Raw genomic sequence first — 15,467 nt, 5'->3', positions numbered from 1 at the left:
CTATCTTTTTCTTTCTTTCTAAAAAAATATTTTTTTTTAGCGGGAAACAAAAATTGTTCGCGGGCTTGTCTTATTTTGTGGAGTGTGGTTAGTACAAAGGAACAAAGTTTTTATAAAAAATGCCTGGAACTAGATCGAGATCATGTTTGGATATGTCTGTGAGTAATGTTCAATCAACAATAAATTTCCCACAAAGAAAAACTAGGCATTCTGTTACAACTAAACGTGTTACTGAGAAAGAAAATTCATCTGGCTTGAAGAAAAAGACAACTCAAAGAACAAGAAAGAAAAGATTTGTGCCCCAAAGTAAGCTTATTATATTCAATACACAGTCGTTTTAAGTGAATTTTTCGTGTGGGGAAAAAATGTAAAAAATACCTATTTATTAATGATAACTATTTGGTAGTCGTTTTCATTATTTTATACATCCAACACGATCCAACATATTTTGTAGAATGGTCTGACTGACATAAACTCTTTAGTTAAACAATACATCACATAGGAAATTTATTTGTCTTTAACAACACATACAGTCAAACCTGTGTTAACCGCCACCTCCATAGACCTTTTTGAAGGTTTACATTTTTTGCGGTAACCCCTTCTGGCTCTTACAACTGCGTATATATGTGAATCTTTATCATGTCAAATCTGTTTGTCTATTCTCAGCAGAGAACAGGGTTTCCACACCTCCTTAATAATCCTAAAATATCCTAAAATTTCCTGAATTTTTACAAGTACTCCTAAAAATCTCCTAAATTTTTAGAGAACAACTATAAAACTTTATTTGTAAAATGGATTTTTGGGGGGAAATATATCTTGTCACTAATTTAAATTCTCCTAAAATCTCCTAAAAAACAGGTAAAATCCTCCTAAATATCCCAAATTAGACAAGCTTTATTCTCTCTTAGATGATGAAAATGCATGCAGTCCAGTCAAGACACCAAGAAAAGATGTTTTAACTCCCTTAAAATCTCCTTTAACTGACAGTACAAACATTCAAAATCCTGATACAACGGTGGTTAAAAGAAAGTTGCTTCTCTCGCACAATGATACAGGTAAAGTTTTTTAAGAAATAATTCTTATAAAGCATTTTAAAAAATGAATTAAAAAGGTCTATTTTATCACCTTCAAACTTTAAAAGCACAAATAACATGCTTTATTTTTAATTATTATTTTATATTTAGCATTATTTTATATTTTAGGAGCATGTTATAATGACATTCGTCAAGCATTGCATACTTCAATTCCATCTGATCTTATTTCCCGTGATCAGGAACTTAGTACTATTCGTGAGTTTGTGGACAGGACTATAAAGAATTCGACGCAAGGTAGCTTGTATATGTCCGGTGCCCCTGGAACAGGGAAAACGGCATGTTTAACAAAAGTGCTAGAAGATGTAAATGTGAGTTTAAAATTTGGTTTTAACAAAGTTTACAGAGAAATAAATTAGTTATCCTACTATTTGTTGGCATATAATATATTATTTAGTTTCTTCATTTTAGTGTGAAAAGATCAAGTCCGTGTTTCTGAACTGTATGTCCCTAAGATGTTCCCAGAGTATATTTAGTAAACTAGCTGAAGTATTAAAAAACTCGTCTAAACCAGTACCATCCAAGGATGCTATGAAATACTTAGAAAAGACTTTTACTGCCAGTGGTCCTAGAATGTAAGTCTATCTTAAGTCCTTATAAAAAGACATTTATATTTTGAAATTTTTAGTCAATGATGGAAAAATAAGCATTTCATTTCTTTGCTTTGGGAAAGTCATTTTCAGGAAATATTTAAGGAAGAGGAGTATAGTTTTAACCAAAATTTTGTTTGACCAATTATTAAAAATTACTTAAGTTGTGCCTTTTTTGTGCAGATTATTGGTACTTGACGAAATAGATCAACTGGAAAGCAAAAATCAAGAAGTACTTTATAAACTCTTTGAGATGCCATTTTTGCCAAAGTCCAGATTGGTTTTGATAGGTAATTACATAACTTGAAATGGATATTTAGAAAAAGATTAAGAGCTGTGGGAGTTTATTTTTGAATTCTGTGTTTATCTATAGGAATTGCTAATGCATTAGACTTAACTGACAGAATCCTCCCAAGATTGCAAGCCAAGGCTACATGTAAGTAATAGTTATCCTCAGTACCTCAACTATATCTATAAAATTTAATTCACAGTTAAGTGGCAGTAAGATACCATTTTGGTGTTTTGATAATAGGAATCTTCCAAACATACAAACATAGTTTTTAAAAAAGGTCACTAGTGGGGAACCATTATAAATGGATGTTATAAAAAAGAACCATTGTTATTGACAAGGTCTAAGCTGTCAATTATACAACGCCTTGCCAATTACTATTGGCATATATGTCAGGAAATCCTCATAATGCACTTCTTACGAGATTCCATTTGGGAATTTAATTTTCACAAACTAAATCCTTGGGTATCCTAGAATAATTAGAGGATTTAAGAAAAATCATGCACCTGAATTTTTTCCTGTAAAGTACTGGGAGCTGTACTAAATAGGTTGTTTTTCTTAATTGACATGGTTAGAAAATTGTGTACCATTAAATTAATTTTGGGCAACCAACATATTAAAGAACTAACTTTTTTTTGTAGGTAAACCTCTTCTTCTGCAGTTTCCACCATATTCTAAAGACGATATTGCATCAATATTGCAAGAACGTTTAAAAGAAGTATGTGACTGTGAATTTCAAATTGTGTTTGTCATAATTATAAAAAAAAGATTACTAACTTATTAAATTTGTACCTTTCAGATTAATTCGAACGTCGTGGACAATACTGCGATTCAATTTTGTGCAAGAAAAGTGTCTGCAATGAGCGGAGACGCTCGCAAGGCATTGGATATTTTGAGGTAAAGGACTTCATATGGTGTGATAAAAATGAATATCAATTTTTATTGTGAAAAATCCTTGCTCATCTACTCAGAACATTTAACCGAGAATAGGTGATACACATATGAGATGAATCAACATTTTTGCTATTTAGGAGAGCTGTTGAAATCGTTGAGTCAGATACCCGCAAGGAAAAAACAGTTGACGCAAATCCAAAAAAAGTAACCATTTCTCACGTTTCATCTGTTTGTACTGAAGTATATGGTGCCCGTATGTCAATGTCAACAAATAAAATGACCATCCCGCTACAACAGAAGATATTTATTTGTACGCTAATGGTATGCTTGAAAGACAAGAAGCTGAAAGAAGTTACTATTCCTAAGGTGCGTAGCTCAAGTACATTAATATTTTGTATACTAAGAAAATCAGGCTTCCTACAGAACTTGATATTTTGGGGAGAGGAGGGGGGTTAAGGTTTCCACAGCTAAACAGTGATTTAAGATACATTGTTTTAATTGTGATAAAAAGCTTTTATTAAATCTTACTGACTTGTCTGATTATTTCTAAGTTACGTTATAAAGCTAGATAAATACAGAGATTTCAGGTTTTTTTTATACATATTTCACCAATTTGGTTGCTTACATATCACTAGTAGCTGCTACTTTAAACTTTTTCTACATTTTCAAATTTACAACTTTAAACGATTTTACTAAATGAGGAAAAGGCTAATAACCAATAAAAGGGCTAATGCTAACACAACAAGAATGTAATCTCTTTGAAATATATGATTTGTATGCGCGGTTCGCTGCACTGCAATTATAACACCATCAATTTCTTGCAGGGAAATGTAAAAATCAATAATTCAGATGCAGTAATTCAAATTCCTAAAAAATCTTTTTGTCAGGATAAATTTTATTCTATGCTGAATTAAGAAACTGGGCTATGTAAAATGTGTTTCCCGGATTGAAATATTTTAAAAAGTATGCCAGAAAAATGCAATAAATTTCTGTCTTCTTTTTAGCTGTATGAAGCATACTGTCGTGTATGTCGGCCCCGACAAATAAACATTGTGAATCAAGAAGAGTTTGGTGGACTTTGTACTTTGCTGGAGTCTCAAGGTATCATTGCTGTGAAAACATCAAAGGACGCACGCAATAACAAGGTAATTATCTCATCCTTTACGTAATATTGTGTCCATTAAGTTCATTGCCTTTAGGCAAATAGCTTTTTTTCTGTTCATGTCCGTATTCGGCAGTGATCTTAGTAGAGTCACCTGATTTTCGGCATACGGTGAATAACCTATAGTATAATGGATGTGGGACAAGATATCCGTCACCTGAATTAAGTCTCAGTCCATGACAATAAATAAAGTAGAATTGGACAGTTTTCTGGAAGCAGGTTTTGTGGTGAAATAATCCCGTTGCATAGATTTGATAATAATTAAAAATGACAAACGAGTCTGTTTAATGTTTTCTATTTTCTATTTATGTAAAATATTTGTATGTTGATGGTTTTCTTGCTTTTAGGTTTCACTGCGTCTGCAAGAAAATGAAGTCGAACATGCTTTGCAAGACAAAACATTGATGTCATCCATACTGTCTGATGGTGTACCGAGTTGAACCAGTATGTCTGTCTGGTGTACCGAATTGAGCCTGCATATGTCTGGTCTACCGAGTTAAACCAGGATGTCTGTCTGGTGTACCGAGTTGAACCAGAAATTGTGGTTTGCTAAGAGACTTAATTTAGAAGCGGAATCTTTATGTGAGTCCGTTTTGAATGCTGCTTTAAAACGTTCGAATTTGTCGCGGTGTTTTTATTCTTTCGTATGTTTTAAACATTTTAATTTATAAATGTACATACAGTAATTGTAATTTTTTCAATAATAAATATTTTTAATAAATACATAGTTTCGAAAATAATTTTTGTTGTCCACATTTATAATCTCTTGATATTTTGAATTTTTAGTTTCTTTTAAAAAAACACGTCCACGCGCAAGAGAGGGATAGTGTCTTAAACTGTATAACAAGAGACTTGATGGAATGGGGGTGAGGGTGTTTTGAAGTTGTTGAGACTGTATGGTTGAAGTGACATGGATAGGTGTACAAGGTCATCAAATCTGAAAATAGTAACTTTGACAGGGCAGGGCTGTTGAAAGCGCTAGCGTAGACAATAACGGATGACTTCTAGATCAAGAAATACGGATAAGCAGAATTTATTGTAATTTTGTGTGGTCATATTAGGCAAAAATAAGAGCCAACCCGGAATAAATATTTTTTATTTAACATCCAAAATTATGTACAATTAGTTTTATCATAGAATGGTTGGGTTCATTCATAAATATATTAACAGACACAAAGTCCCATAACAATTTATCAATACAATTTTTACATTTGCACACGTGCAAATTTATGTTTTCCGAAATTTAAATCGTCTTCTTTGCTTAAATCTTCTGAATTACAGATTCGTGTTGTTGCCTTTTTAAAATCCTTCTTTAAATATTAATCGGGTTCCATATAAAAATATGGTTCTTCTCCCTATAAATTAAAAATACAAATGAAAATTTATTAATATATGATACAATAATACAATTCTAAAATTTCCATAAAACTTAAAATAAAGAGGTACAACTGTGTCACATAATGTGAACACTTCACTCAGTAGTGACTTAACATTTGCTAACACTTGGGACTATCGCTCTGAGAAGACGACGATAAAAAACTTCATCGTTTTATAAATCTTGTTAAGTTATGTAAGCAGTGTGACAATCAACAAATATATGTACGAACCAATTGGCTTGGTAACTAGGGTTCTTCTTGGACCAAAACAGGACCGAATTCCTAAAAAAGTCTCACCCAAAATCGGCTCTATTATTTTTCGATTTTTTTTTAGCCGATTTGTTCTTATTTCGTTCTTAATAGTAAGAACACAAATTCAGTATTTAGCCTTATTTTGTTCTTTTGGGGGGTTTATTTCTCAAATTTCTTTGAAATTCTGTGTTTGCATAGGAAAAATAGCTAAAAAAAATTGCCAATGGACCTTTATAGTTGCATTTATGAGCACGAGCAATTGATTCAAAGAAAAGAAACGAACTCAAAAAATCGTTAGCTTCCGACAGTATCCTAAATTATTCTTATTTTATATCAAAATTCAGGGTTGTTCTTTATTTTATGAACGCTGCAATTTGAGTCTAAAATTCTTGTTCATATTTTGTTCTTATTTTTCGGCAAACTCTGAGGCTCGTGTTCTTCCCAAATTGTTCTTGTCAAATTACGTGTGGTGAAAATGACGTCATTTTAATTTTCACAGCTGTAAAGAAAAACAAACAGAAGTTGAAAAGCATTTTATTATGTGAGACCAAATATTTAAAACTCAAATATTAAAAACTCTCAATTTTATCAATTCAATGAAGAGTATATTCAATGAAGAATTCAATAAATAAATAAAGTAAATAAATAAATAATCACAAAGCATTATACATTATTTAGGCCGTTTTTAAATATATTTGAATGGATTATGCATAACATATATTCTAATCACAAAGGAGGTTGAGAGGAGATTTTGAACGAATCACTGCATTTTGTAGGGTGTGAATCGAGTTGAAAGAATTTAAGTAACAATTTTTTAAAAAAGGGGATTTGTCCGGGTATGAAAGAGAAAAACGTTAGGAGCCAAATCTACGTTGACGCCACTTCCTTACTATTTCTTGATTTCTAATTTAAAAAATTTAGAATTTCACTGTTTTTAACGATCCAATGAAAATGTCGCAGGGTTATTTAAAGAAAGTATTATTGGTTGGTTTATTCATCACATCATCGGTGGTTTTTGTTTCCCAGATAAATTTTTACGATTTCACATTAAAATTTGCACCTCATTATAAAACAGATGACAATTCAAGACAAAATATTGAAAAAGTAGATTTCAGATTAAGCTCTTTGGGAAGAATACGTTCGACCATATGGAGTCAGATTGAAAATCTTCAAGAAGCAGGGAATTGTGAAGACAAAAGGATTCTCCACTGTGAAGTCCTTACGGAGATAGCTGGATTTGGGTCTATGATGCATCGTTACGGTGCATGTATGCAAGTAGCTTATGGGTTAGGAAGGATAGCTGTGATTAAAATGAAACAGTATGAACACTTCGGTGGTTTAGAAAGATGGCTTTTACCTCTTTCTAAGAATTGCGATCATCTTAAAAACACATACAAGACCTACAAAAGTAAATGCAATGTCCACCATGCTTCTTGTTATTTAAAGAACGGTTATGACGTCAATAACACTTATAAAGTCTTAAAGTTTCGACCAGGCCCGAAGTATCCTTACCCCAGACACATACCTGGAACAATACCGGTAGTAATAGAAGCCGCTTTGTATAGATTGAAGATAGCAGATCCCAAAATATGGTTTTCCGCTCAGTTTTTAGGATATCTATTACTTCGAGCAAATAAATCCTTCAAACAGCGGTTGAACGATTTGAGTAAACAGGTCAAATATCAGTACCCAATTGTCTCGATGCATATTAGACATGGCGATAAGTTGTACTATGAAGCAAAGTATGTTAAAGAAGAAAAATTTCTGATCGCAGCGAAAAGTTATTTTCAAAAAAATAACATTTTAACGCGAAGAATTTACGTGGCCAGCGATGATAAGAATATTGAATATAAACTTAAAAAGACGAAACAATCAACAAATTTTAAAATTCTTACGCTTCCTATAGCCTACAGACACAAAGGCTTGCAATCGTACAAAAAAGCAAATTTTTCAGCTACCATTATCGAGTCGATACTTGTTGATACATATTTTCTCACTTACTCGAACTACACCATATGTACATACTCGTCAAACATATGCAGACTTGTGCATATGTTAAAACAAGCGAGTCAACCTGACAACTTGAAAACAATTGGAGTGGAGTCGGTAGATATCAAAAAGATATTCTACGATTTTAACAAGTACGATACCAAAGAGATATTATATTTATCTAGAAAACTAAACCATCTTGTGACATATAAAAACTTTACATTGCTTTTGTATCAACGAGGAGAGTTGTTTCGCTTAGCGCGTGACACTAAGGAAGAAAGGAAAATACCAGAGGAGCTAATGTTGGTAGAGAAGAAACACATAGGCTACAAAAAGGCTGGCTATGTTTTTCGAAGAGATTTTATCGAATGGCCTGGAAAGCCGAAGTATTATTTTTACACGTAGAATACCTTTCGATGAATTCAACACCATGTGTGTTTTCTATGCTTTTCGCGCGTAAAGTCCGGAGCACCAACATTATAAATTTGTTGTTTTAGGCGGAAAAGTAAATACAGTGAAATATTGTGACCATCTTTTCACCAAATTCCTCTTCACAACATAAACTTCAACGGATGAAATGACGGTCAAACTAAACTTTTATAAAAAAAAAACGTCTATGCAGCGGATACCTTCCTTTAGAGGACTTCATTTTAAGGCTCCAAAGCTAGCCGGGTACTTTGTCAACAAGTCCCAGGGCATTTTGTACCTTTCTGACGTCTGGACGGCCATACGTTTAGATGTCAGAAAAGAAAAAAGATGCCTTGGGGACGAGGTTGCGTTTCACTTCATTGAGTAAAAGATAATTTTTTTTTTCAGAACAGCCTCTTAAACACACATTAAAGTGAAAGACTGCTTTATTCTCAAATTAGTCGATAAAGCCAATGGAAAAAACCACTGAGGCAGGATAAAAATGAAAAATAAGCGTCATTCGAATTTTAATGACGTCAGCAACCCACTCACAAAAAAAAAATTAGAACCTTGTTTTCACGTCGCCTCTATTGTGTAGAGCTTAAACTGCTGATAAAGAAAATGTTTATGGTCATGTGCATTTGATGAGCGGTTAATGAGATGCAAAGGCTTAAAAATTTTGCTGACGTCAAAAATAAATTTTCACGAAAAATTTGAAATTGCGCAATTCTTGATATAAAAACAACGACGCTATTCTAACTTCAAAGTTTATTTTATCGCCTAAGAGCTTTGTCTCTCAGGGCTCGGTCTGTCGATTCGCCTTGAGTCCTGGGATCGAGGTTGCTATTTTATTTTGTATGAGCAAGCAGGCTGATGTCAGAACAATTGAATGGCAGAAGAACAATGACAATACTATTCTTTTCCCTCTCAGAAACACCACAAATTATTTTTTCAAGTTTTTTTTTCACAGAATCAATTTTGTGCTTTTCAAACCATATTATACTAAGATGTTAGGTTGCAAACATTTTTTGTACTGTAAAACGAATTACCGGCAAATTATTTTTGCGAGAAAATGTTTTAAAAATAAATTTAATCTTCGCGAGGACTAATATTCCAGACCTTGGCTGGTCCTTATATTCCGCAAAAACAGATTCTGATGCCATTTTATTACACGATTTGTAACCGTTTTTCAGGGGCTTATGTAAAGACTTTGTAAGTTTATGTAAGAGACGGAGACTGTTGAAGTTAAAATTCACATTGATATGCGGGTCTAGGTACATCAGAAAGAAAAAAAAGTGTAAATCAACTTTTAAAAAAGAAAAAAGAAAACCTAATTTCGCAGGAAAAACTGGCGAAATTTACGAAAATTCATTCCTGCGAAAATTAATTCGTAAAAAGACCTCGAAATATAAGAACAATTTCAGGCTGAACATATTAAAAAAAATAAGAACACTTAGGCTGAAACCAAATATTAAGAAACGTTATGAACCCTAGCCGCTTAAATACTACAAATACGAGAAACAAGCGTAAAATGTGCAGCTATATATTAACACTCAAATTTAAGATAAAATTACTTAAAAATATAACATCGTGAATTAATTTTATTGTTCTCCGAGTTTACATGTTTTTTTTGTTTATTTTATAAGCAAGTGAAAATTCAAAAGTAGGTTGGGATATGATCGTGCAGAAAACACAATCAGGCTTACAGTAAGCTTACATTACGCTTAATATGCTTATAAACTTTACGCTTATAAAAAAACAAACATATGTGATGGAGGAATAAACACTGGCTTCCTGAGGATTCACCAGGAAAAAGAGGAAAAACTGAAATTAGCAGAAGTAATGCCTTTTAGCCAAGTTTTTTTAGCCAGAGTGGTAACCCTGATATTATTAACATATCATAAATAAAAAAACGAGGCTATGAAATATAATGATCGTTCAGTATATTCATAGCCTAGTTTTTTGGGCTTAAAATACACAAAAACTTGAATTTTTTCGTTTAAATTGTGCAAAGATTTAGTAGACGTTACATGAAAAAAGTGCAAATTAATTTTTAAATGAAAATTTATATATAATTCTAAATAAGACAGAGAGTATAAATATGAAATAAAAAAATATATATACATATATGCCTGTTTATAATTTTTTATTATAAATAATGTTGTTTTTATTTAATTTTCAGGAAAAAAGTAATATTCTGGATATCCAGGCCAAGTTATAACATCATTTACAAAAATATAACCTGTTCTTGGCTTATTTTTAAGCTGACGAACTTTCATAATCTTACCGTATTTACTATCACGAATATCATCCATTTTAAAGAACATATCTCCTTTATCGTAAGGCAATATTTCCACATCAACAGCACTTGTGTTTTTATTTCTTCGAACTGATATCCTAACATTTTTCTCACCAGGATTGTACCTGTATCCGTGAAATTCGTAGTACATTTGCACGTCTAAAGATTTAATCGTATCTTCATTTAATTTGTATGGACTCCTAGCTAATTTCATTAAATAAACAAGTCTGCAAACATTTGAAGTAAGGGTGCATATGACATAGTCTGACTGGCCGAGAAAATACAGGTCTATCAACATAGACTCAGTCACTTCTATGGGGGGTGTTTCTATTATATGGTAATAGTCCAGAGCTGCTTTTCGAATTTTTTGCGGCATTGATATTATTTTATACTGGCTAGGTAAATATTTCTTTATTTTCTTTTCAGATTCTACATCATCAGTTGCTAAATAAATGTAGGGTTTTTTAACATCTGCATGATTTTTGTTAAAAATTAATTGTGCTGGATTTGCGTATAATATTTCATCATAATAAAGGGATTCTTTATTGACTTTGTCTCCATGTCTAATATGCATTGCAACAATGGGGTGCTGAAATTTAATATGATGCGAAATAACATTCAACGCTCTTAAAAACCGATTGTTTGGTCGCAGAATTAAGTACGAAATCATTTGTGCACTGAACCATAAATTTGGATGTTTTACTCCCAACTTCTTTAATGCCCTTTCTATAACTTGAGGGATAGAACCTGGAATATGTCTATCCAATGGAAAACTTGGTTCTGGACGATAATCAATAATTTTATAAGTATTGTTCAAATCATAGCCGTTTTTCAGGTAACAACTTTTATCATTTGTTTTACAAACATTTTTATAATATTCTTTAGAATCCCGAAGTATGCTGTGATATTTCTTTTTAATGTATCCACATCTGGTCGATTCAGGCAAAAGCCATTGAGTTAAACCACCAAAATGTTTATAAGGGTTCTGCTCAATAAAAAACATTCTGCCTAATCCATAAGCCACTTGTATACAAGCTCCATACCTATGTACTATGGAACCAAAACCAGCAAAATTATGATTTACTTCACAATGCAGAATTTTCTTCTTCTCACAGTCTCCACCTTCCTGCAGATATGCAATCTGTTTCCATATTAACTGATGCAGCTCTTCAAGAGTTGAAAATTCTGAGTTCTTTAGCATTCTATCATCATTTACATCTGGTTTATAGGCTTTATATATGGAAGTAAACTCTTGAGGTAGTGTCAAATTTTTATCAAAATCTTTAAGAAATACTAAAGCATTATCGTTGTGAATTATTAGCCATCGGTTTATGTACCACATTAAATATAGTAATGTGAAAAGGACAAAACATATTAATAAGATCTTAAAGTACTTCAGCATTATTTAAATAATTGATCCCAACTATTGCAAAAAAATCCAATGCTTGAATTTTCTTTTTGCTGCCTTGTTGATAGAGAATTGTTGTTACTTTGTTTGTTTGTTGTGCAGTGTATTGAATCTGTAAACAAAAATAAATATGAAATATACACATGTACATACATATGACCTAAACTGACCTAAAAGTACGAATTTATTATAAAAAACTGGCTAAACTGCTTAAAGGCTGCTGAATCTAGCATGGTTATGATTGGCTCAGAAGTTAATTTTTTTTCCTATTGAATTGCTCAAGTATTTTTTTAAGAACATGAAGTTTTTATTGCACAGTTATTTACTAATGACAATTTTTGTTAGGTACCATAAAGAAATTATTTTATACCATTTTCAAACAGCTTTTATAGGGGACAAAAATATAAATGAAGACTTTATAAGTTAAATTCACATCTGTTATATATTGCTAGGTAAACCCGAGAGAAAAAGAAGTAGTGAGTGTAGTGAAACTTGTAGAGAGGTTGTTTATTTTACAGAAAAATTAACTCCCTTGAAGTGGTAGATTTTCAGCATGGTGAGGCTTGTGGAAATTTCTTGTTATTCGATAGAGAGAAAAAACCTGTATCCTACAGTTTCATAATTTGAAAAATGGACACCTAAACAGGCCTATCAATCCTGAAAAAAGGGAAAAATGTAAACTAACAAAATGTCTTTGTCCCTGTACACCGCAGGGGTAGCTGTTTTGGCCTTGGACAAAGTTCTAGCAATGTTTCAACCCAGATATCAAACAGTAAGTCAAGTCATTAATTTAACTTTGTTCACGTGGAACAAGCAATATTTATGACTACTTGTGGAACAAGCAATATTTTATATGTATATAAATTTAATTACAAAAAGTTAAATGGCAGCTAATAAAAACAATGCCAACGATGGATCATGAAAATCTGTACTTGAAATAATATTCCATTATTGTCAAAGATTCTCTTTATCTTTTACTTACATTTTCAAACGACAATTGTCAGATTGGTACTTTAAAAATCCTAGTGATTATACTTTCCTAAGAAACAGAATGACCAGGTACCCTGGGAATAATTATTTTTGTTTTATTGTAAAGAAATTAACTAACAAAAGCCAATTAAAAGCCAACCTGTACATCCTATAGCAAATTCTGATTCCTGACCAAGATGTTGACCAAACTGATATATACCTATAGTTATGCAATCCTGGAGGGTGCCAGCTTGCCGAAAGCGCCACATGTGAGGGTGGCTGTGGTTCGTCTGTAACCGTCCGGAAAAGCTGAGCCTGTCCGAAACCACTTGAAATGCAACGTGCGTGAGGTCATTGTTCTTACATAAATTCGAGAAGAAGGAAGCTGCTATTTTGTTGTTGTACTCTCAGTTTATTATTTGTGGGATTTTATTACAGCTATTTATTGAATAAATTGTATAAAAAACACTTTTCCACTACTACTGCTTGACATTAAAAGAATAAATTATGCATGGTAATAAATGTTTAAAAAAATGTTGTTTAGCATCCAAAGTTGATTTTAGTGTTGCCCATGGGGTCTATATGATACCCAGTGATATGAACCTTCACATTTAGGTTTCTCAGGGCAAAATTTTAAGTTTTTTTTTAATCTTCAGAAGTCATCTGTCCGTCCGTGGTTTTTGCAGCATTTCTGGCGAGTCAGTACCCTTTTTGCAATCCCCTTTTTTTCTTTGGTGAGAAAGGAAACAGCATCAAGACATGGATGAAAAACTAGTTTGCATAATTGCACTTACAAGAGGAACAGGAAATATAAGATTGGCATCATTGTATTTATTGGATTGTATTTTCAAATTGGGTATACTAAGTTAATTTGTTTACTTCCCCATGATTGATTTAACTAGTATTAACTCATCAGCCAAGAATAGCCAAACATTTTGTATAGCTATTTCTCCTTTCGTAAAATTGGGTGTGGATCAATCTCTCGTTTCTTACTGATAAGCCTCATGGAATGGCTGGTGTTTTCTTGCTTAGCTAGCTGGCTTAAGATGTGTAGATAGAAAAATGTTTAATACCTAAGCTGCTATAACTTGCTGCTACTATTTTAGTGGGAATATCAGGTGATAGAAGAGTTATGCCAGATGGGCTAGCTAGAAACTTTCTGCAAAAAGAATATGTTAAAGTATACATACCTTTACCCATTAGCTAGCTCAAAAAAAAAAAAAAAGAGCAAGTTCTGCAAGTGAGGTTCTTGCAAGCTTGTTTTGTTTGGGTTGTGGGTTGTCTTGTTCTTTTTGTAGCTGTACAGCACACGAAACATAGCTAGCTGATGACAAAAAAATAGTTTCGGGAAGTGAGTCCACGGAAGGAAAAACGATCAAGTTCCGGACTTCGCGTGTATAGGTACATCAGGACTGGCTTCGTGTTTTACATGCACGAACACCGTTCTCTACAGGATCTGTGTTGTTGTCGTCGGGGTGTATTTTTTTTGTCAAAAGGAAGTTAAAAGTTCGTTTTAAATATATATGTTCGTATTGTTTAAACAGTAAATAATAATATACATGTTACCAATAAATATACTGAAGATCTTAAACAATACGAAGAAGCTTATTATAAAACTAAAAGGAGCCTTTTCACCACGCCCCATCTTGAGTTTCAAACGCCATCTTGTGATGATAAACGCCGCCCCTTATTAACATACACCGCCCATTTTTAAAGCAGTGTTTATAAAAAACAGACCAAACAAGAAATAACAAATACTTTATGTGAGTTCTACTTGTTTCCTATAAAAAAATCTCTCCCTTTCCACACCAACTTCTCGTATCCTTTTGCCATTCATAATTAATTGCACGTGATTTTAGTTTTTTTTTAAAGAAAAACGCTATGATCTTGGACAATTTTACCGGCTAGAATTTCCTCATCAAACATATTTTTTTACGTTACAATCGCATATTCATCCAACTCTTTGGCCTCAAGTCACTCATCGAGATAGCAAACCAAATACTTCGAGTAACCAAAACAAATTTTTTTGAGTGTCAAGATTTTTTTTTTTAACATGGTGTCCACGGGTATTGGAAGAGAATCTTTTATTTAAATACGTTTTGAGTTGTGCTGAAACCGCTCGAGCCATTTTTCTGAAATTGTTTTTTGTACTCTGAATTTTTTGTTCGTATTTGTTTGTAGGCTGTTGCGATTTATGCCAAGAGAGTATGTTGTGACAGAGTAGGAAAAAATGCTGAACGAAGAAGGACAAAAACAATCCATATCCCTTCCATATAGGAAAAGAAAAGAAGAAAATTAATTATGAGAAAAGCAAAGGCCATCCATGATGACAGTGCATGGGAAGTAATGGTTGCAAAGAATATTTTCCAGTTGGTTGGAGAAGTTTATAAAACAAATGTCTTTAAACTAAATTTTTTGAGTTGCGGCCAGACTTTCTGCCTACACATCTTTGGTCCTTCTTTTGTCGCTAAACATGCTACCTTTTCTTTAAGTTGTTTACAGTCTTGCTATCTCGTGTACTCTCTCCTTTATTAATCTACTGATACTAACAACATCAGATAAACCTGCAAAGGATTATCTAGAGAATGCTGTCCAAAACGTCATCCTCTGCAGACACGCTAAGGTAGAAGGTGTGGCTTGCTTATACTTGCCTTCCTTGCTGCGTATAGTAGTTACAGCCTAACTTATACACACTTCCAAGCTAAAAAATTGTTGTGCATTCACAGGGCCCCTAAGTTAC

The 15,467-nt window shown here is 32.8% G+C and overlaps 4 protein-coding genes across 4 annotated transcripts in view; 3 read left to right on the top strand and 1 right to left on the bottom strand.

Annotated features, from left to right (window-relative positions):
- Nucleotides 1-15,467, top strand: part of LOC130641763 (5'-3' exoribonuclease 2-like) — a 56,557-nt gene that overhangs the window by 18,015 nt on the left and 23,075 nt on the right. The window lies entirely within an intron of this gene.
- On the top strand, nucleotides 35-4,766 carry LOC130641767 (cell division control protein 6 homolog). The gene is made up of 11 exons (XM_057448714.1): nucleotides 35-306; nucleotides 909-1,055; nucleotides 1,203-1,402; nucleotides 1,503-1,666; nucleotides 1,865-1,971; nucleotides 2,055-2,117; nucleotides 2,612-2,688; nucleotides 2,770-2,867; nucleotides 3,002-3,230; nucleotides 3,869-4,009; nucleotides 4,374-4,766. The coding sequence occupies exons 1-11, from the start codon at nucleotides 120-122 to the stop codon at nucleotides 4,464-4,466; spliced, it is 1,506 nt and encodes a 501-aa protein (XP_057304697.1). The 5' UTR covers nucleotides 35-119; the 3' UTR covers nucleotides 4,467-4,766.
- Nucleotides 6,606-8,048, top strand: LOC130642313 (alpha-(1,6)-fucosyltransferase-like). Its single transcript, XM_057449402.1, has one exon. The coding sequence runs from the start codon at nucleotides 6,606-6,608 to the stop codon at nucleotides 8,046-8,048; it is 1,443 nt and encodes a 480-aa protein (XP_057305385.1).
- On the bottom strand, nucleotides 9,505-14,606 carry LOC130641766 (alpha-(1,6)-fucosyltransferase-like). The gene is made up of 2 exons (XM_057448713.1): nucleotides 13,918-14,606; nucleotides 9,505-11,870 (listed from the first exon to the last, which is right to left on the bottom strand). The coding sequence occupies exon 2, from the start codon at nucleotides 11,750-11,752 to the stop codon at nucleotides 10,223-10,225; it is 1,530 nt and encodes a 509-aa protein (XP_057304696.1). The 5' UTR covers nucleotides 11,753-11,870; nucleotides 13,918-14,606; the 3' UTR covers nucleotides 9,505-10,222.

The sequence above is a fragment of the Hydractinia symbiolongicarpus genome, chromosome 4 (assembly GCF_029227915.1).
Source record: "Hydractinia symbiolongicarpus strain clone_291-10 chromosome 4, HSymV2.1, whole genome shotgun sequence".
NCBI lineage: Eukaryota > Metazoa > Cnidaria > Hydrozoa > Anthoathecata > Hydractiniidae > Hydractinia > Hydractinia symbiolongicarpus.
Note: the sequence above shows the minus strand (reverse complement) of the source record. Positions and strands in the feature narration are given on the sequence as shown.